This window comes from Pseudorca crassidens, chromosome 2 (genome assembly GCF_039906515.1).
Source record: "Pseudorca crassidens isolate mPseCra1 chromosome 2, mPseCra1.hap1, whole genome shotgun sequence".
In the NCBI taxonomy this organism is placed as follows: Eukaryota; Metazoa; Chordata; class Mammalia; order Artiodactyla; family Delphinidae; genus Pseudorca; species Pseudorca crassidens.
Window position 1 is genome coordinate 17,740,675 of NC_090297.1, and position 21,647 is coordinate 17,762,321.

A 21,647-nucleotide genomic window follows, 5' to 3' on the forward strand; every position below is an offset into this window, starting at 1 on the left:
TTATTATTTTCCTTTCCAGATAAATTTATTAAGGAAAATATAGTTGATTTAAAGGGACAATATCTAGTTACGCATTCAGGTGGTTCACAGCTATGGCAAAAATCACAAAGGTGGTACACTACTGACTGATGTTCAGGATGCTCTGGTATCGGGTAAAAAGCATGTGAGGGAGAATAATGGGGGAAAAAGGTTGGGAAGGGGGTCAGATCATGGGGGGCCTGAACACCATGGTGAGGAGTGAGGCTTTTATTCTGTCAATCACGGCAAGGCGTTGGCTCAAGAACAGGCAATGATCATGCTCGGAGCTGTGCTTGGCAGGGCTTGTTTGTGGCCTCTGAGTGCAGGGGGAGGAGGAGACTGGAGGCTGGGACAGCACTGGGGAGGCTGTTGAAAGACTCAAGGTGAACAGGTAGAGGGCCCTGGACCAGGGTCAAGGTGGTCCAACTGAAAGAGAGGAAGGGCTGGGTTCAAGAGCTCCCATCAGGTTGTGTCATAGGGTGCTATGTGGCTGACCTGGTGAGTACAAACTTCTTTTCAAGAGGCGATGAATTTCAGCCTCTAATCCTCCTCTCCAGTGTGATTTACTAAGAAAATTCAATAGTCTCTGACTGGGCTTTACTGAGGAAAGGTAACAACAGAAGAGGCTAGCCCACCACAGTCTCTGGGACCTCGTTAGGGGGAATTGGAAGTGCAATCAGAGATGATGGAGAACATAGATTCCCGTCTCCTCATTCTGGGTTTCCCCGCTGGAAAAGTCCACCGTCGGCTTGACTGCTTGTGGTGATTCATTCTATTCCATACAATGAACATCTGATTTTCTAAGACCTTCAACTTCATTTCACTGAACATAAGCCGTTCAAGGATCTTGTCCTGGAGGGCAAAGCAAGCGTGCAGCCTCTCCACTTCTTTTGTGTTCAGGCAGTTGCTCTTGGGTTTGGCCTCGCAAGTCTTTGTCTTCTCTTCCTAAACTCCCCATCACCACGAAAAGAGGAAAAGTTGGTTAATAGTGATAATCCTTTCCCATGCCAGTTGAGTTACAATCATCTCAATCAATTTCACGACCAGCATCTAAGGAGAGCCTCTTTGCCACATCTTGTGGGTGAGAGAATGGGGCCCAGTGAGGGAAGGTCCCTTTCTCAGCATCACCCAGCCTGCATGAAAGCCCCCAAACTCCCAGGATCCAGAGCTGCCTTTTGTTCACAGGAATAAGTGAAACGGCCGGCTAATCTGCACCCACGGAGGACTTAAAACCCTTAACCCAAATATATGTGTCTCCAGAGCTTGTGCTTTTCTCAACATGCCTCTTTGAGAGTTTAGTCAGGCCTCATAAAATCTCCAAGTCTCAGTGGTCTCATGAAATGCTCTTATCTCTGTCATCTTTATCTGCTCCCTCCCCCACCACTGCATGCAGTTGGTAAGGACACAATTTTTCTTTTTTTTTAGGATTCAGCTACAAATTCCTAGTCTTTAAAACCATTTAAGAATTAAATATTTCAGACATGCAAAAAAAGTAAATATTACAACAAATACCCATGATCCCTAAAATATCACAACGGTAACTGAAGTCCTCTGTGGATTCTGCTCCTAGAGTGTTCCCCTCCCTCCCTGAACCTTATCTCAACTGCAATCCTGAATGTGGTATTTATTTTTTCCATGCATTTCTTTACACCACTTTACACTGGTTCTCAGTGGGAGGCTATTTTGCCCTCCCCTGGGGACATTTGGCAATGTCTGGAGAAATATTTGGTTGCCACAAGAGGGGTGAGGAGTGCTATTGGCATCTTGTGGGTAGAGGCTAGGGATACTGCCAAAAATTCAGCATTGCACAGGACAGTCTCTCATCACAAAGACTTATCCAGCCCCAAATGTCAATCGTGCAGAGGCTGAGAAATCCTGCCTTAATGTACTTTCACTATACATAGGCATCCATAAACTAGGCAGGATATTGTTTTGCATGTTTTTTAACTTTACATAAAAGACGTCATAATCTAGGTACATTTCTGCTGTCTTCATTATTCAGTTTTAAAGATTTATCTACGTTATACATGTTTTTAAATTTATCCATTTTAATTTTTCCCACTTTAAAGCAGTTGTTACTGTTGTCAAAGCATGTTGTCATCAAACATGAAGTAGAAGAGTCTGGGATGGGCCCTATTCTTCAGCTGAGGCAACTGAAACTTTGTGAAGGAAGTGCTTTGTCCTCTATCACCCAAGAGGGAGCTGCAGAGCAAGGTCTTAGACCAGAGTCGGATTCCTTAGTCTTGCCGCATTGTCCTGACACCTTCTCTGTCTTCCCACCCCCCAGTCTAGCTGCGACTATCCCATCACTCTCAGCTGAAGCTAAGGTCCCTCTTGCTCACCTGCTGGGGCTCTGGGGGCGTGGGCTTGAGTTCGTACTTGACCAGCCAGTTGCTAAGCAACAGCAGAAGTAATAGGAACCCAAACAAGGCTGGCTTATAGCTGATCAGCCAAGCCATCAGTGCTCCTATGGTGCCTGAGGAAGCAAATGTCCCGTGGAGATTCCTAAAAAGAGACATTAGCTCCCCCAGCATTATGGCTTGGAAGCACCCAGGCCCCAAGGCCCTGCCTGTCTCCCATCTAGGACAGTTGCCCTCCATGACAGGAGTCATGGCTGCCCCCTCCTCTGAGTCATAACCGGCCCCCACCCCCAGCTGCCGCATAACAATAATACTGACTACTCCTAGGTCTTAAGCAGCCACTATGTGCCAGACTTTGACAGGCAGTTCACAAGCATCATCTCATGACATCCTCACAACAGCCAAATGATGTAGGCTTTCATGATACCTCAGTCATTCAACAGTACTTCTGGGCCTAGTCGCTGGGGATCAACTGGCCAGCAGTACAGAGCCTCTACCCTTGTAGAGAGGGAGACAGCGAAGAAAAATTATCCAAAACTTGGAAATAAGGCAAGAAGATTTCTGCAAGCTCGTTCACAGTCATATTAGGATATTGGCTAACTGGCCCACTTGTTTGTCACCTGATGCTTTAGGGGAAGGAAATTTTATTGGGTTTAATATTTAATATTGATTAGGGTCCTGACTCTGTAAAGTCAGATGGAAAAGTTGCTCCACCAATTTCACTTGGGTATATCCCAAAAATTGAAAGCAGGGTCTTGAAGAGATATTTGTACACCCACGTTCATAGCAGTATTATTCACAATAGCCAAAAGGTGGAAGCAACCCCAAAATCCATCAGCAGATAAATGGATAAGCGAAATGTTGTATATACATACAGTGGGATTAGCCTTAAAAAGGAAGGAAATTCTGACACGTTACAACATGGATGAACTTTGACGACATTATGCTAAGTGAAATAAGCAAAAAGCAAAAGCTATTTGATTCACTTATATGAGCTATCTAGTGCGGTCAAATTTATAGAGACAGAAAGTAGAATGGTGGTTGGCAGGGGCTGGGAGCAGAGGGGAATGATGAGTTGTCGTCTAGTGGGTACAGAGTTTTACAAGATGAAAAGGGTTCTTCAGATTCTTTGCAGAACCATGTAAGCGGATTCTTTGCAGAACCATGTGAACGGACTTAACACTAGTGAACTGTACACTTAAAAATGGTTAAGATGGTAAATTTTATGCTATATGTATTTTACTACAATTTAAAAAATTAATTTAAAGTGAATTAAATTAAAAATTTTTAATGAATTAGTTACTTCTGGGGAAAAAAAATGGATAAGTTGCAAATGATTTTTGTTTCCAAATAGATGCAAATGAATTCTGTCTGACAGAAAAGATAACCTCAAAGTTTACAGTTTTATGGCCTTGTAGGACATTATTTTTTTTCTTATTCAACTTTGCAGTCTTATTCCAGCATTCTGTGTTCCACTGACCAGTGACTATATTATGTTTCTCATATTTTCCTTTGACCCATCTTTATCCTCCTGCTGTTCTCTCAAAAACGAGTTAAGGGACTTCCTTGGTAGTGCAGTAGTTAAGAATCCACCTGCCAATGCAGGGGACGCAGGTTCGAGCCCTGGTCCAGGAAGATCCCACAAGCCATGGAGCAACTAAGCCCGTGCGCCACAACTACTGAGCCTGCGCTCTAGAGCCCACAAGCCACAACTACTGAGCCCACATGCCACAACTGCTGAAGCCCGGGTGCCTGGAGCCCATGCTCTGCAAGAGAGGCCACCGCAATGAAGAGTAGCCCCTGCGCTACAACTAGAGAAAGCCCGTGTGCAGCAACAACACTCAACGCAGCCAAAAATAAATAAATTAATTTTTTTAAAAAGTTAAAAAAACAAAGAATGAATTAAATAAATCTTTGACATGTGCTCACTATTTTGTATGGGAGTTCTTTATGTTCAAATGTAAATTTTAATGATTATGTTATTCTAATATATTCAATTAGTTGTCACTTGTTGGGTCTTAGGGACCTGAGATAACACTTTTTTAAAAAAATAAATTTATTTATCTATTTATTTTTGGCTGCCTTGGGTCTTCGTTGCTGCATGAGGGCTTTCTTTTTAGTGGTAGCGAGCGGAGGCGGCTACTCTTCGTTGCAGTGCACAGGCCTCTCCTTAAGGTGGCTTCTCTTGTTGCAGAGCACAGGCTCTAGGCGCGCGGGCTTCAGTAGTTGTGGCACATGGGCTCAGTAGTTGTGGCTCGCGAGTTCTAGAGTGCAAGCTCAGTAGTTGTGGCACACGGGCTTAGTTGCTCTGCGGCATGTGGTATCTTCCCAGACCAGGGTTTGAACCCATGTGCCCTGCATTGGCAGGTGGATTCTTAACCACTGCACCACCAGGGAAGCCCAACACTTTAAAGTTAAATCTTTCTACACATACTTAAACATTTCCCTAGAATGTTTTCCTGAAAGTGGAATTGTTGGGTCAAAGGATATGCATATTTTTAAAATCTAATTTTAAATTTTATCAAACTACTAAACATGCAAGCCAGTCAGATAGAACTACAGGGTTTAAAACAAACAAGTTTCCATCTCTTATCTCATCCCTTCCCACCCTCACATTCTACGACTCAAACAACCAATTTCAACTCTTCTAGCTATTCCTCCTGGTGTTTATCTTGATATATCTGAGTAGTATGCTTATACTGTTATTTCTGAATTTCTCAATTTTGAAATTATATACTATCTTTTCATGATGGAATCTGGGTATTTAGCTCCTATGTAGAACCGCCTCCATTCCCACTTTGTCCCCTCTTCTGTAAACCCCTCTCACCCCTCTCCTCCACAAAGTTTCTCTTTCCTCCATTCTCCCCATATAATTCTATCCCTTTGGTTAAAACAATATTCATTGCTTATGTTATTATAGACCTGTCAGTGTAGTTCACAGCTGAACCATGTGTTGTATTATGATTACACTTTCTTTCTGGCATAGCTTTTAGTTTTCCTGAACTTAATTGTCTCTTTTTTTCTGTTAGCTTAGTTTAAAAAAAAAAATTCAACTTCTTTGATGTAAAATCGACATAAAATAAAATACACCTATTTTACGTGTGTAGTTCAATGAGTTTTGACTAATGTATACACGCCCCAGTCAAGATAGAAAACATTTCCATCACCCCCAGCAAGTCCTTTCCAGCTCTCTTGAAGTCAACCCCCACCCTCATCCCAGGCAACCACTGATTGGATTCTATCACTAGAGATTAGTTTTACCAGTTCTTGAACTTCACGTATAAATGAAAGTATTTTTTGAGAATTATACTTTGAAGACACAAACTTGTAAAAAAGCGATTACAGCTCTGTGTCCTAGAGGAAATAAGCTTGAAGAACACAAGGCCTGTTCCAGTGTTGGGTCAGTGAAGGATTCCTGGAGGTATTAAAAGAATAAACCGCCACCACCATCAGCGACATTAGAAAGAATTAACCTGGAGTGGAAAGCCGTCATGTATGTGGGGATGGGAGCATAGGAGTGGGAAGAGGTGCGAGTGAGGAAGTGCAAATGGGGAGGGGGTCCAGACAGAAGACAGAGCATGAACAAAGCCCCGGAGGCAATGGCAATCCCGTTTGGACTCATATCTGGATTTCCTAACTTTTGTCCATTTTATTACCTCGAAACTCATTTGCTCTCCAAGATTTCCCCAGTCGAAGCAGGACAATTATGAATAGTAAATACGATGATCTACTAGTTACATATCAGTGTTTTCCCCTGTAAGCTCTTTGAGAGCAAGAACTTCATAATTAAACCTTTGTCACGTAGTAAGCATTAATAAATATTGGTTGACCTGACGAATGAGTAGGTGAATGAATGAATGAGTGAATGAACGAATGAATTTATGAATACACGCAAGTCCCAGGAGGAAATGGTTGCTCTCGGAGGTACAGTCTGGCCCAGAAGCCCTAGAATGGGGACCGTGCTGGGACCGACCCCGACGGCTAAGGAGACGCTCTAGGAAAGCTTCGTGCAATTTGCCATGGCGCCGCTCTAGCCTCGAGGACGCCGCTCTATGGCAGCGGGGAGGGCGGGGCCGTGGGCGTCTCGGGCTTTATTGTTCTGGCGCGGCGGGAGCGCGCGGAGCGCGCTTAGCGCGTGCATACGCGGCGGCGGTTGGGAGCGCACGGACTGTGTGAAGTGAAGCGAGGCGACTCCGGACTCACGGACCGACAGAGCGAGCGGCCCTTACGGCCGTCCGCAGCCAGGCGGCCCGAGATGTTGTCTGGGAAGAAGGCAGCAGCCGCGGCGGCGGCGGCGGCGGCAGCGGCGGCGGCGGCCGGGTCGGAGGCCGGTGCCGGGGCAGCGGGCGGCTCGGAGAACGGCTCTGAGGTGGCCGCGCCGCCCGCGGGCCTGTCCGGCCCTGCCGAAGCCGGGCCGGGGGCGGCCGGGGAGCGCACTCCCCGCAAGAAGGAGCCCCCGCGGTCCTCGCCCCCCGGGGGCCTGGCTGAGCCGCCGGGGTCCGCCGGGCCTCAAGCTGGGCCTGCCGTCGTGCCTGGGTCTGCGACCCCCATGGAAACGGGAATCGCAGAGACTCCGGAGGGGCGACGGACCAGTCGGCGCAAGCGGGCGAAGGTGAGGCCCGATCCCCGCCCTCGAACCGCAAATCCCAATGCCAAGCTTCCCCGAGGTTGTCCAGCCCGCATTACCCCCACCCCCGCGAGCCCCGGTCTTGGGCCTTGAGCCCCATGCCCCCCGACCTCCCCAGTCACCGACCTCCACCCACCTCTCCACTAGCTGGCTGGGTGAGGTGGGAGAAGGGAAGGTCTTTGCGGTGGTGAATGCGTCTTCGTGCCGGGACCGGGCCGTCCTGGGAAAGGGGGATCTCGGGAAGGGGTATTTACTCATTTACATCTCGTACACCTTTTCATTTTCTTGACTGGGAAAAATGGCTCCCTGACGTGGAGTTATGGTTGGCCTTGCTGGAGACATACATCATTTGTTTGACCACAGATGTGTCTGGAAGCTGCTCAGCAATATTTATGTGTTTCGGCCGGGAGCACGTTGAGGCTGTAGGGTGATGCTAAAGAAATTGCCTTAGCCTTGAAGACCGGAAAAAAGGAACTTTTTTTTTTTGAGCCCTTTGCTGTGTGCTAGAGAGTTTTGCTCTTTGTCCTTTTATCCTGTCAACGATCTTTTGATGTAGTTTTACAAATGAGGAAGCTGATTAAGAGGGTTAATATCAGTTAGTCAAGGTGTAAATATACGGCAAGAAAAGGCTTTGTCACGGGACAGTATATACAGACTCACATCTCTGGGTGCCAGATGCTGTGTTCAAAGCATCACCAACTTTTTATTTTTGCTAAACACCAACTGGCAGGTTTTGCTAGCCCCATTTCAGGAATGAGTAAGCTGAGGCATGCAGTTTAAGCAGCTTGCCCAGAGTCGCAAAACTAAGTAAGTGGTGGAACTGGAATGTAAGCCCTACACTTACAATGTGATAAGGTAGCATCAGCCTCTGAAACAAAGGACCACATGTGACACCAACAGTGAGCAGGGCACTGGGGCAGTAGTAGGGCACAGACTTTAGACATGGCCCTTTTCTGGAGATTTCATGGTACAGTTGAAAAAACTGGAAGTATATGTACATATAATTTTAAGTAACTAAATATTTAAAATTATGTAATTTATGCATATTACAAGTTTTCTATCTCTATATAATTTAAGTGGATATACCAAGTCAGTGTGTATGAGGAGCTTCTTGAGTATTGCCCAGATTGAGAGCCCTCAGATTGAATTGCCCAGTTTTGAGAGATCTCTCTCCAAGAATACCTTACTCCAAGTATAAAGGAGGGAAGTCTTTGGGGGGGGGGCGGTTTAACCAACGCATAGGTTGGCAACTCCCAATTCTCTGAAATGAAATAGAGGATAGAAGCCCAATTGGGTTTTGATTTAACTATTTCAATAGAAAATTTGGCCAGAAACCAGATGATAAGATTTTTTTTTTTTTAAGAGAACGAGGTGTCTTATTTATTTATGCATGCATACCTGCATGCTGGGTCTCTTAGTTGCTGCACACGGGCTCCTTAGTTGTGGCTTGCCAGCTGCTTAGTTGCAGCACACAGGCTCCTTAGTTGTGGCATGTGAACTCTTAGTTGCAGCATGCATGTGGGATCTAATTCCCTGAGCAGGGATCCAACCCAGGCCCCCTGCATTGGGAGCACGGGGTCTTAACCACTGAGCCACCAGGGAAGTCCCTCAGATATTTTTTTTAAAAACAGGTTTATTGAGATAATTCACATACCATAAAATTTACCATTTTTGAGTATGTAATTCAGTGATTATTAGCATATTCACAAAGTTGTACAACCAGCACAATATCCTACAGTCAATTGTAGGATATTTTCATCACCCCCAAAAGACACCTGTACCATTAGCAGGCACTCTCCATTCATCTTTGGCTCCAGCCCCTGGCATTCACTAATCTTTGTGTCATTGTGGATTTGCCTTTTTTGGACGTTTTATGTAAATGGAACCATATAGCATGTGGCCTTTTGTGTCTGGCTTTAGCATGTTTTCAAGGTTCATCCATGTTGTAGTACTTCCATTCAGTACTTGATAGCTCACTTGCCAAATAATATCCCAGTGTACGAATATACCACATTTTGTTTATCCATTCATCATTTTACAGACATCTCCACTTTTTGGCTGTTGTGAATAATGCTGCTGTGAACATTTGTGTACAGTTTTTTGTGTGAACATGTTTTTGGTTCTCTTAGGTATGATACCTAGGAGTGGAATTGCTGGGTGGTATGGTATCTCTGTTTAACTTATAGAGGAGCTGCCAAACAGTTTTCCATAGCAGCCACATCATTTTACATTCCCACCAGCAATATTTGAGAGTTCCGATTTCTCCAATCTTATTGACACTTGATAATGTCTTTTTATTATAGCCATCCTAGTGGGTGTGAAGTGCTGTCTCATTGTGGTTTTAATATGTAGGCTAAAAATGTTGAATTGAGTATCTTTTCTTGTCCTTATTGGCCATTTATATATATTTTTGGTGAAATGTCTATTCATAGCCTTGGCTCATCTTTAAATTGTGTTGTCTTTTTATTGTTGAGTAGTTAGAGTTCTGTATATACGGTGATTACAAAAGTTTTAAATTTTGATTTCCAGTTTATTTTTTCTTTTGTCCCTTTTGCTTCTAGTGTTCCATCTAAGAAACCATTGCCTAATCCAGTGTCATAAAGATTTACTCCTATGTTTTCTTCTAAGAGTTTTAGCTCTTGCATTTAGGTCTGTGATCATTTTGGAGTCAATTTTTGTACGTGGCATTCTTTTGCATGTGTGTATCCACTTGTCCCAACACAATTTGTTGAAGGCTGTTCTCTCCCCTTTGAATGATTGACACCCTTGTTGATTGACCATAAATGTAAGGGTTTATTTTTCCACTCTCAATTCTATCCCATTGATCTATATTTCTGTTCTTATGCCAGTACCACACTGTCCTGATTACTGTAGCTTGGCAATATGTTTTGAAATCAGGAAGTGTGAGTTCTCCAGCTTTGTTCTTTTTCAAGATTGTTTTGGCTATTCTGTATCTCTTGCATTTCCATATAAATTTTAGGATCAGTTTATCAATTTTTGCAAAAAGGCAGCTGAAATTCTGATTGGGATTGTGTTGAATCTAGATTAATTTGGGGCTTGCTGTAAGATTTCTTTGTAATTCTCCTGTGTTTAATTTTCCTTTGTGATTAGCTCTGAAACTCTCAAAAGAAAAATGGGTTATGTGTTTATTTGGTGAGCAACTAGGAAGTAAAGAACTGGGGAAGCTGACCTACGTATTCATAGCTAGTCTTGGGAACCAGAGGAAACAGACCTCAAGGGATAGAGTATCCATAAAGGAGTAAAATGGAAGCTGAGTCCACTGTAGATAGACCTTGCTTCAAGACCTTGCCTCAAGAGTTTATGCAGGGGATATATCTATATTTTATAGCCTGGGAGCTTATTCATTTTGGGGAGGGACACTCTTTTTTTTTTGCCACACCGTGCAGCATATGGTATCTTAGTTCCCCGACCTGGGATTGAACCCATGCCCCCTGCAATGGAAGCAATAAGTCTTAACCACTGGACTGCCAGGGAAGTCCCTGGGGGGAGCCCTCTTTTTAAAAAAATTTATATATGCATAAACATGTATATAATTATATAAATAAGTAAATATATATATAATTATGTAATCAAAATTAGGTTCAGGGTATTGGAAGGAGTCCATGCAATTGAAGGTCCCTGAGGCTTAAGTTTCATTAGTTTCAGCATAAATTCACCTCTGAATGTCTATGCTAACATTATGGCAAACTATTTAAGGTTTGAAATTGTTAAATTGGGCTGAGACTTTGGGAACACCACACAGCTTAAGGAATGGCAGTCTTGAGCTGGGCCTTGAAAAAGGACAGAATTTTTAAAAGTGTTCTGGAAAAGGATGGACTTCTGGAGTTAACTCATCCTCCTGTGATTCCTCTTCCTCAGAAAAATAAATCCTACCTTGTAACATTATTAGGTTTAGATATAATGTAAATAAAATGCTTATTGCAGTGTCTGGCATAAGTAAGTAGGTACCCAGTGATTTAAGTACTACTAGGGAAGAAAAGGAAGTGAAAAATGCTTGGAATATAATAGAAAGTGGTTTGAGAAGCAACAGGGAGTCCAGAGTGGACAACTGAATGTTGGGAACAATGGGCAAATGAATTTAATTGGAAATGAGGTTCTTCTAGGAGCAAGATAAGTTGGAGGGACCAGTATGTTGCAGAGTTGTATCTAGGTTGTAGAGAGCCAAATACTAAATATGTGCTGTCCAGGATGGTAGCCACTAGCCACCTATGGCTATTGAGCACTTACCATGTGGCTAGTAGATTGAGGGAACTGAATTTTTAATTTTTATTTAATCCTAAATAGCCACATGGTAAGTGCTCAATAGCCACAGGTGGCTAGTGCTACCTTATTGGACGCACAGATACAGAACATTTCCATTATCTCAGAAAATTCTGTCAGACAGCATTGCACTAGATTATGAAGTGTAAGTGCTATGAGAATTTAGAGAAGGGAAAGATATATTTGTAAGTTTGGAAGACTTAGGGAGTAATTTGCAGAGGAGGTGGGCCTTGAGTTTTAGACATTGGATTTACAGAAAAGGTGGGAGTAGCTTTTAGGGAGTTTAGGGATGATTTTGACGAGTGTGTTAGAAAATGATTGGAGGTAAATTTGACTGATTAGAGCTAGAGAGTTTATATGCTGTTTTGACAGTTTGGGCATTCATTTGTTAAACTATCTGAAAATACAGTGTATTTGGACAATTAATCTGGCACTTGTACCCCAGGTGAATTACAAGGAAGCACTGTTAAAAGACTGGAGCTTTAAGGTGGTTGGGAAGTGAATGAATCACTGTAGCAAGGGTGTGGAAGAGATAGGAGGACTAGAGATACAAATTTGAGAGTCACGGGTGTACAGGTAAGAACAAGTACCCTACTGACTCATCTGCCTGTTGGGACACCTTTTTGTACTTGGTTATAAGTAGTTGTAGAACCTCTGAAGTCTCAGAGGATTTTACTTAGGGATAAAAGATTCCCAATCCTTTATGTTCATAGCATCCATTCTTTTTGTCAGGGGAATAATTCTTATTTTTTAGAGTTTGTATGATTCTTTCAGATGATTTTTAAACTTTTTCGTAAGTGGGGAAATCCTTTTTTACAAAATATAATTTTATGCACAATCCCAAAATAAAATACTACTTGCCTGTTTTATATGAAGTTTAAATTTATAACATTTATTTTAGTTGTCAGTCTTTGAGACAATGAGGCTATTTTGGTAGAGCCAAATTTGGGAGTGGAGGTTAAGCATAATAAATAGTTGCCGCTTCAATAATTTCTGTATTTTGTTTATGAAGTATTGTACTGATTGACAAGTAGTGGTAGTGCAAAAGGTTGTTTCCTTTGTTTTTAGCTTGTCTTGCCATCTCAGGACACTCTCTCAGTTGAACAGAGATGGCAGAAGAAATTTTATTCTTCAGTCTACCCAAAATTGAGTTACCTAAGTAGTACAACTTCATATGTTGGTGATCTCTAAAGGGTTATGGTTTGGTTTAACATATGAGTACTCATGTTAAAAATACATTTTAAAATTAGTAAATGAAATCCTCCAAAAATCCAAGGGTTCTGTGGAACACAGTTCTTTTTCTGTTGTTGTTAAATACTACCTTAGATATTCTTACTCCTATCTCTAGGTATTTTTCTGATCTCCTTTTTTTCTTGAAAGCTAAGAACTCTAGACCAGCCTCTTCCAGGTATATTCCTTGTTAGTAGTTATTACATCAAAACATTGGATTAAACAATATTTAAGAAGATTGTTTTTGCTGTGAAACTTCTCAGTACTTTTAACATGTATTATGACTCTCCTAGAGGGGGCCTATAAAAAATGCAGTGTTTCTCTAACTTTAATCTTGGATTCATTTTTCCTTCAAAGGGCGTGGTGTCTTAGGCAAAAGCTGAACTAATTCAGTAGAGAGGATCGTATATTATTGTTTGTGTTTGTCTCAGAATTTGCACATTGCCCAGTTCCACAGTAGGCACTTGTTAAGTGATTATTGATTGAATGGGTAGGATTGATGGGCAGGGGATTAAAGGGCTGAATCTTTGGGTCAGGGAGAGATCAAGCACTGTTGAGGGGTAAAAGGTGAAAGGAAGCTGCATACTGTAAACATGTATTACATTTTCTAACCCAGCTCCCTCTGAAACTTTTTTCCCTCCTTGCTGCTTTACCCATTATCCTGAGGTCTGTTCCTAACAGTTTAATCTCAGTCAAGTAGGATAAAGTTTGTTATCTGCATTTTGGGGAGATTTTATTGTAAAGTCTCTGAGATGTTTACCTGATCAGGTTTTTTTGTTTGCAGCTAGAGTTTCAGTTTATTAAGGGCAGAGATACTCATTCATAATCATTTTCTCCATTGTGCCATGTTCTCAGTTCAGTATTTGATAGATAAATACAGTTATTCATGTGTTAAATAAAATTCTTAGAGCACAGGTCAAAACTATTCAATTTATCCATAATTGTTTCCATTTTCTAACCCAATCCCTGTTTTCAGTAAAACTCTTACCTCCCCTAGCTACCTACTCCCCCACCACCCAAATCCTGTGGTCATGTCACTTAAAAAAAAAAGAAGAAGACAGATAATAGCAGCCAGCCATCTGGAGCAATTTCAAAGATATTTCGAAAGTTAAAATAGATTACATTCACTGTAATCCACAGGACGATGCATTTCAGAAATCTAATATATTTGGAAGCCATGTTGTCTTTGCCCTGTCTCCACCTCCAATAAATACTTTTTATTTTATTCGTTTTATTTTTTCATTCAGTCCAGAATAGAGAGCTCTTGTTTCTGTAGCTTCCTTGTTAGGGTAGGGGTCAAAATGATGATTTGACAGTGTTCCAAGGTTGATGACTATTTGTAATACCACATTACACATTTTAACAAAGCGGTCCATAATAATCTTCCCTATCCTAAGTTGCTTTACCCCCCAATAAAACATTCATTAAGACTGCTTCCTCTTTCTACTTATTACCTGGTTTTCCCCTTTGTAACGGGTGTGAATTAGTAGTAAGGCTTGTAGTCTCCATATCCACATGACTTACTCCTTAATTTGTTGTAATAAGGATTCTTTGCTCTCATCATTCAACTCTCTTAGGTCACCAGTGTTTTGTTTATGTTTTTGTTTTAAGCAAATGTACCGTTTTATTGTTTCAGTTTGACTATTGCCATTTGCAATTTTTATTCCCTGCCCACCCTCCCCACTCCTCAATTTGGTTTCTAGAATTCTTTTTTTTTTTTTTTTCCCAGTACGCAGGCCTCTCACTGCCGTGGCCTCTCCCGTTGCGGAGCACAGGCTCCGGACGCGCAGGCCCAGCGGCCATGGCCCACGGGCCTAGCCACTCCGCGGCATGCCGGATCCTCCCCGACTGGGGCACGAACCCATGTCCCCTGTATCTGCAGGTGGACTCTCAACCACTGCGCCACCAGGGAAGCCCTCTAGAATTCTTTTGCTGTCTACCTATGGAATACTAGTTAGAAGTACAGATTGGCATTAGACAGACTTGTTATTCTAGCTAACTGTATTTTTGTCTGACTGAGGGCTAGCTTAGTCTTTTGTTGAAACTTCCAGTATGTGAACATGATATATACATATGTATAGATTCACACACAAACACACAATTAATTTTTATTTGTAGAGAGCCTCAGAGTCATTGATTTGAATTTCAGTACTATGATGTAAAAGTTACAGTTTGGGCTAAATCTGAACTGACACAAGATTATTTCATGAGAGATTTTGTTTTTAATGGTTACCTATTATGAGCTAGCTTGTTCCTTGTTATTTGCTTATTTTCCTTAAAAATTGAAGTTAGAAAACAATTCATATTTACTGATGGTTCCAAACTGAGTTTCTGACTTTAGATGTCCATTGTATTTAGCTTTCCCTGGTATAATCTCCATATAGGTAGAGTACAGAGAGATGGATGAAAGTTTGGCCAACCTCTCAGAAGATGAGTATTATTCAGAAGAAGAGAGAAATGCTAAAGCAGAGAAGGAAAAGAAGCTTCCCCCACCACCCCCTCAAGCCCCACCTGAGGAAGAAAATGAAAGTGAGCCTGAGGAACCATCTGGTGAGTTATAGTAACTAACCACAGTTTTGTTTTATCTTAGAAATAAGAATAAATGAATTTATTCCTATTCTGCAATGTTGTTTATGTCTTTGGTTTATACTCTTATATTGGCCATGTGTATTTTTGTGTGTATGCACATATACATGTATACACACATAAATATACATGCATATATACATAGTGGTACTGACATTCTTTTTGTGTGTGTCTGTACATATAGGAGGAAAGTAAAGAATGAGGGTAGAAGGATAATGGCTGTGTAAGGCAGCTGAAAAGTTGGAGAAAGTGCACAGAAAGCCAAACCCGAAGAACCAAACCTTTCAGTGATAACTCTGATTCAGAATTTAGAGATAGAATGATTCAGAAATTATTCTGGCTAAATTATGCCATTTACTTCATGGTTAGATACTTTCAGGTAAAACCTTCGTGGTGTGGATCAGTTTTGAAAAGGGTCTTTTCCTGGTGAACAAAGATAAAAATACATTCTGAAGTCAAAAAGAAAAGACGTAAGTGCCTGTTATTGTTTAGTTATTGAGCCTCCAGTCAAAAGAATGGTATAAGAAAAGGCTGTGAAGAGATTCTAAGGTCACACAATCTTCCCTATGACATTGAAAGATTATTGGAGCCTGTAGTACTGTTTTCAGAGGTTCAAACATTTTAAAAGAATTCTCACTAACATCACCTCAGTGAGTCCTACTGAGGATGCCCAGACCAATTAGGAATACCCTTTTGTTTTGGAGAGACCAAACAAAAGTAGAATCTTAATTAATATTTCATATCTTCTGCCTTTAATGGCTACTTTTTAACTCTTCTTGACTTTGAATTTTTACTAAGTTCTTCTCATTAAAATACTTTCTGTATTTCCAGTAGCTCCAGGCCCATTCACCTCACCAATTCTTTAGAGAGCATTACAAATCAGGTGTTAATTTAAACTTAGATTTAGAACTTATCAAACAGATTCTAGCTAAAACTCAAAAATAAAAATTTATAATTTACAGTAATTGTAATAAAATGTGATAAAAGAATACAGTTTGAGAGCATTTAGAAAAAGATAGATTCTGGGTTTAAATCTTCTCAGGACTCAGATTTCCTAAGAATGGTTTTCCTAAAACTTTCTTAAAATAACTTATCGGAGAGTTACTTACTGGGAGTGGTATATTACCTTTGGGAGTAATGTCCCTGAGGCAAACGTACCTCAACAACACCTCCTCTCTTTTTGTTGATTTTTTTTCCTCCTTTTCCTAGTCTTTTACATTTAGCACTCTCCCCTTCTTTCTGTCCTTACTCCCAACTCTTCCCTTGACTCTCTACTCCTTTCTTCTATATTCTTCTTTGATTCTTGCCTTTCTTTTTTTCTACCTTTGCTGTAGATTTGCCAATGAGATACATGGGGATAATCCTTTTGATAGCTGTTATATAGCTCCAGAGGCGGCTGATCTCTTAGTTTAAGGACTCTATTATTCAGTAGATGATCTGATATCTCAGATACTGCCTCACCCTCTTTTTTGTGTAGTTGTCAGTGTCTCCAGTAAGAAACTGATTTACCATAAAGTATCAAGTTGATATACACTTTGTCCTCTGAGAATTTTAAACCAAGTCTTGGTGTTTTCTTTTTTGTGAAAGAGGTTTTTTATTTTGTTTTCCTTCTTCCATAAATGTCAGATATTGTTCCTACAAAGAGTAAATATCTTTTTAAAAATTATTTATTTGGTTGCGCTGGGTCTTAGTTGCGGCAGGCGGGCTCCTTAGTTGCAGCTCGCGGGCTCCTTAGTTGTTGCATGCATGTGGGATCTAGTTCCCTGACCAGGGATCAAACCCGGGCCTCCTGCATTGGGAGCATGGAGTCTTATCGACTGCGCCACCAGGGAAGTCCCCAAAAGTAAATATCTTAGCAAAGGGATTTAGGATCTGGGGAACTGTCTTTATGCCATTATGTTCTAGTTAATGTTAATCCAGTGGTTTAGTTTAAGTTTTAAACTATTTAATATTTTGGAGAAAGTTAAAGTTTTGTTTCTTAAGTTTAGGATATCTTCATTGCTCAGAGGTGTGCTGATAACAGCCAAAACGTACAATTAATTTGTGGTTATGAAAATAAAGTTATTTTTCCTCTAAAACAACTCAAAAAAATTTTTTTAAACATTTGTAGGGTGAATTAGGGAATACTTACCCTGGAAAAGTAGTGGTAACTTACTGGCCTGCAGAATTTAGAAATAGTTTGGGTCCTCATGGTGAATAAATATTATCAGGGAAGTTCAAGTATGTAGAAACTGTCCAGGGTTTCCAAAATCTCTTGTCTTATCCGAACTAGTTCTTTCACTTAAGTTTTCATTCAGAAATTGAATGGAAGCCTTGCCATATGCGTATTTAATATCTTGAGAGAAGATGTGGGTCTGGTTCTTTACCAAATCTTTTCAGTTATTTTAGGTGATAACTAGACATTAACTTACTCTCTTAAAATATATAAGGTTTGAATACATTTCATTCTTACCAGCTTTTAAACATGTTTAGAAAATTTTGCTTTGCTTTCCACAGTGTTAATCTTAAGAAGAATAAAATATTTTGTTAATTATGAAAGCACAAGGTATTCTAAAGTCAGTGGGTAAAATGATTTGACTGGAGAAGATTCCTCTAGGAGACTTCTAAGAGGAGGCCAAAAAGGAAGGTTGGAGCCTTGGTTACCAGGCTAAGGAATTTGAACTTGATGTCCTTTAAGCACTAGGAGGATCTGGCCATGGGTAGCACTGAGGTTTTTTGAGTGAAGGTGCTATACCAAAATACGTGTTTTGGAAAAATCAATCTATGTGCTCTATAAGGGCAAAGTAAAGGAGTAAAGAGACTGGGATTGGAGAGGTGATTTAGGCTATTTTGGTAATTGAATTTACTAGATTTTGATCAATGGAAAAATGTTCTCAATATCAAAGTTGAATTTTTGGGGAAACGAGGTTTGAGTTTCAGGAATTCCCTGGTGGTCCAGTGGTTAGGACTCGGCGCTTTCACTGCCTGGGCCCAGGTTCGATCCCTGGTCTGGGAACTAAGATCCTGCAAGCCTGCACGGTGTGGCCAAAAAAAAATGGAGGTTTTTTAATTGAGAAAAAGTTCTCTGTTCTGGGTTAAACACTGTTTGTAGATTTGTCAGTTTTTAATTATAACAATGTGGCATTTAGTTGTGTGGTAGTCACATAGGTAAATGTATTTTTCATACTAAATATTACTGCTTATGTTTAAAATTCACTTGTTTTCTTAAACATTTCCATGTATTTTTATATTTACTATACACTTCTGAATATATTTGTTTTAACAAACGATGGTTTTATTTGGTTTTCCAGTACCTTTTCTATCAAGATAAAAGTGGCAACTGAGCCTGAACAGGTTGTTTTTGGAATTGAGTGTTTGGTTATTAGTGGTGTTACATAATAGTGAGCGTCTATAAAATAGAGTAAAATCTCGGTTGGAGTTTACATACTGGTTTAGAATAATTGCTGCTCTGTTAAAGTAACTTTCTATTGGAGAAAAGCTTTCTTCCCTTCTTGACTCAGTTGTTACCCTGTATACCTTAGATTATTCCTCAGTGAGGTTTTACTAAGTTAACTAATTTGCTAGCACTTAGCTTTTTTATTTTCATACAAAACATAGTTTTTTTCCCCTCACTGCCTTTCAGCAGTTGAAATTTTCCAGAAAAATCTCACTAAGTAGTTCCTGGATTTAAATTTTGTATTGGATTACTGTTTAGGAACTCTGGTTTGGGATTACTGTTTAGGAACTCTAACATTTGGGATTAGAAGTAGCTTAGTTGTGTATAGCTTAAGATTTGTATGGAAACTTACTCTAAAATAAATAAAATGAAATTTGAAATGGGTTTTTAAGATGCCTTTCTTAAGACTTCTTCACGTTAATGGATTTCTCAATAGAGACATCAGAAGTATGTTTAAAATATATGTATGTATGTGCACGTGTCTGTATGTGTACCATTTTTCCAGGCTCAGTGCTGTGCTAATACTCTAATGAAACTCAAAGGCTTCCATTAACCATTGATTAACTCTTCAAATCAATTTTGTTAGATATTGTTAGCTGGTCGGTGACGACTTTATTATATTCCATTTTATTGAATGACTGTGGGAAGAATCACTTTATCTCCTTGTTTAAAATAAGGATTCTGGTGAGAATATAACAAAGGAAAGTGTTTGCTCTCTTCTCTGTTGTGCATGGTAATTTTGGATGTGTTTGGTGTATGTGTTTGAAAGATATGTAGGCTTTTAAACAAATTACAAAACAATGAGATATGAGAGATTGCTATGACAAAAAATTCTGTATGGTTTTAATAATTTGGAGGCCTTGTTCATGTAATAGTCATGCTGTAGATTGAAAGTATTTTTAAAAATCACACAAAAGGAGATGCAACCTGAATTAGTAAAAATACTAAATTTATATAAAATATACAAAATGTACATGTATGGGTAGAAGAATTTAGCTTAAAATTCAGTGAAATTTGATCACAAATACTGTTGACAAGAGATTGACCGAAAACTTGATGAGTTGCTTTATTTGCTGTAGCAAAAATCTAAAAGGCAGAATCTTTTGGACTATCCTTTAGAACTCGATATAATAGAATTTGACCAGAGAAGAGCTGAAGATGGACCTTACTTTAAAAGAAAAAAATCAATGGTCGGTCCCAATATTTGTACAGTGGTCCTTATATTTTCATAATTCTTTGTTTATAAAGTACCCTGATCATCTCTCCTATGAGTCAGTCATACTGATTGCAGTCAGTAAAAGTGCTGGATTTGGCAGCATGGATAGTTATGGTCAGAGTTCAGGTGAATACTTTCGTTTATCAGGCCGTAAGTACTCTCAAGTGGCACATCCCAGCCTTTTCTCTCTCCATGCCTACAGGTGCACAGCCCCCATACCCAGCAGGAGACCCTTTTTTGTAGGTTTAGTAGAAGTTGCTAGGAAATTGATCCCTGAAGAGTTGTTTATGTTGCCATTTTGGCCTGCTAGTGTCAACTAAGTGCCTGAAATCATTTGATTTTCTCATCATATGAAGTATGGTGTATACATTTAGAAAACAGACCTAGGATTAATTTTCTTGCCTTTTTTTAAAAAATAAATTTATTTATTTATTTATTTTTGGCTGTGTTGGGTCTTCGTTGCGGGCTTTCTCTAGTTGCGGCGAACAGGGGCTACTCTTCGTTGCAGTGCGCTTGCTTCTCATCGCAGTGGCTTCTCATTGTGGGGCACGAGCTCTAGGTGTGTGGGCTTCAGTAGTTGTGGCACATGGGCTCAGTAGTTGTGGCTCGCAGGCTCTAGAGCACAGGTTCAGTAGTTGTGGCGCACGAGCCTAGTTGCTTCGCGGCATGTGGGATCTTCCCGGACCAGGGCTTGAACCTGTGTCCCCTTCATTGACAAGCGGATTCTTAACCACTGCACCACCTTTTTTTTTTTTTTTTTATTATAGCATCATTTCAGTGTTCTGATTTGGAACTATGCTCCAGAATAACTTACTAGAGAGCTGGGGGAAAATGTCACAGGCCGAAAAGGTAACCTAGATCAATTCAACAAAATTTTTGTATTTTGAGAGATTACTAAAAATGGACCAAGATGTATATTACTCTCCAACACATGGTCCCCACTCTCAGATAATTTATAGCCTAGTGTGAGATACAGATGTATACATAAATGTATAATAGAAGGCAAAATACTCTTAGATGTTACATTTCAGGGTAAAAATTTAGAGAGACTTACAGGCAGAAAGGGTGGAAAGGAAGGAAGTCTTCAGATCCTTCTTTACTTACAGGAAGAGTTAAAAAAACAAAAAAGAAACCCAACAAGGTAGGGGATTGGTGGTGTGGAGGGGAAAATTTTTATAGAGACATTTTCCACACAAAATAAGATTTTCACAAATATGCAGCTCCTCATTCACTTTATTCTACATACATTAATTGTAAAACTATAGTGCTTTGTTCCAGGCATGGTGCTGGATTCTGAGGGTTCAAGGCTGAAGACTAGGTCCTCCTGCAAAGAATTCACAGTCCAGTTTAGGGTTACAGATATTAATTGACAACAATGAAGAAACAGTACGATAAAAGTATATACAAAGTATGGTGAGACTGCAGAAATTGTTTTCAGATGTTTTTCCCAAAATTGGGTTTTGGACGTTTTACTTTAAACATGAAGGAATGAAGTTAGGCTTTTATGAAGCAATTTGAGAGCCCTGATTTTTAACTGTTTACTGCTTTTGGCTGATAAGAACCATTGAATCAGATGCTACCAAGTTATGTTTGGTCTTTAGAGATTGACCTGCTTTTCTTAATGAATGATTTTATTTTATTGATAATTTTGCTTTATTTTTTATTAAGGCAAAATAGTAATTTGTTTAGCTGAGCAACTTTATTTTTGTAATCTCCTCGTATTCTTTTGCTACCATCCTTTATTTGGTGTGATCATGGATAATAGAAGAACAGGATACTTTGAGGATTTTCTCATCTGAAAAATGGGGCTTGATATGAGGATCACATGAGAAGATATGGGCTCCACTTTTGTGTACAGATGTTTTGTATTTATTAAACACAGTTGAACCAGGA

At 40.1% G+C, this 21,647-nt stretch overlaps 2 protein-coding genes across 3 annotated transcripts in view; one reads left to right on the forward strand and one right to left on the reverse strand.

Annotated features, from left to right (window-relative positions):
- Window positions 1-250: 250 nt before the first annotated feature.
- TEX46 (testis expressed 46) lies at window positions 251-2,552 on the reverse strand. The gene is made up of 2 exons (XM_067729999.1): window positions 2,361-2,552; window positions 251-870 (listed from the first exon to the last, which is right to left on the reverse strand). Exons 1-2 carry the CDS (start codon window positions 2,550-2,552, stop codon window positions 673-675), a joined length of 390 nt encoding a protein of 129 aa, XP_067586100.1. The 3' UTR covers window positions 251-672.
- Window positions 2,553-6,493: 3,941 nt separating this feature from the next.
- Window positions 6,494-21,647, forward strand: part of KDM1A (lysine demethylase 1A) — a 64,086-nt gene continuing 48,932 nt past the window's right edge. For both annotated transcript variants that reach the window (XM_067723493.1, XM_067723504.1), the window contains exons 1-2: window positions 6,494-6,990; window positions 14,901-15,066. In XM_067723493.1, the coding sequence (XP_067579594.1) occupies window positions 6,634-6,990; window positions 14,901-15,066 (523 nt within the window). In that variant the 5' untranslated portion in view covers window positions 6,494-6,633. The remainder of the gene's footprint in view (window positions 6,991-14,900; window positions 15,067-21,647) is intronic.

Coding starts and splice junctions, on each gene's coding strand:
- TEX46 (XM_067729999.1), bottom strand. CDS start 2,552: ATGCTGGGGGAGCTAATGTCTCTTTTTAGGAATCTCCACGGGACATTT. Junction 871..2,360: donor CGCCCCCAGAGCCCCAGCAG/GTGAGCAAGAGG, acceptor TTTGCCCTCCAG/GACAAGATCCTTGAACGGCT.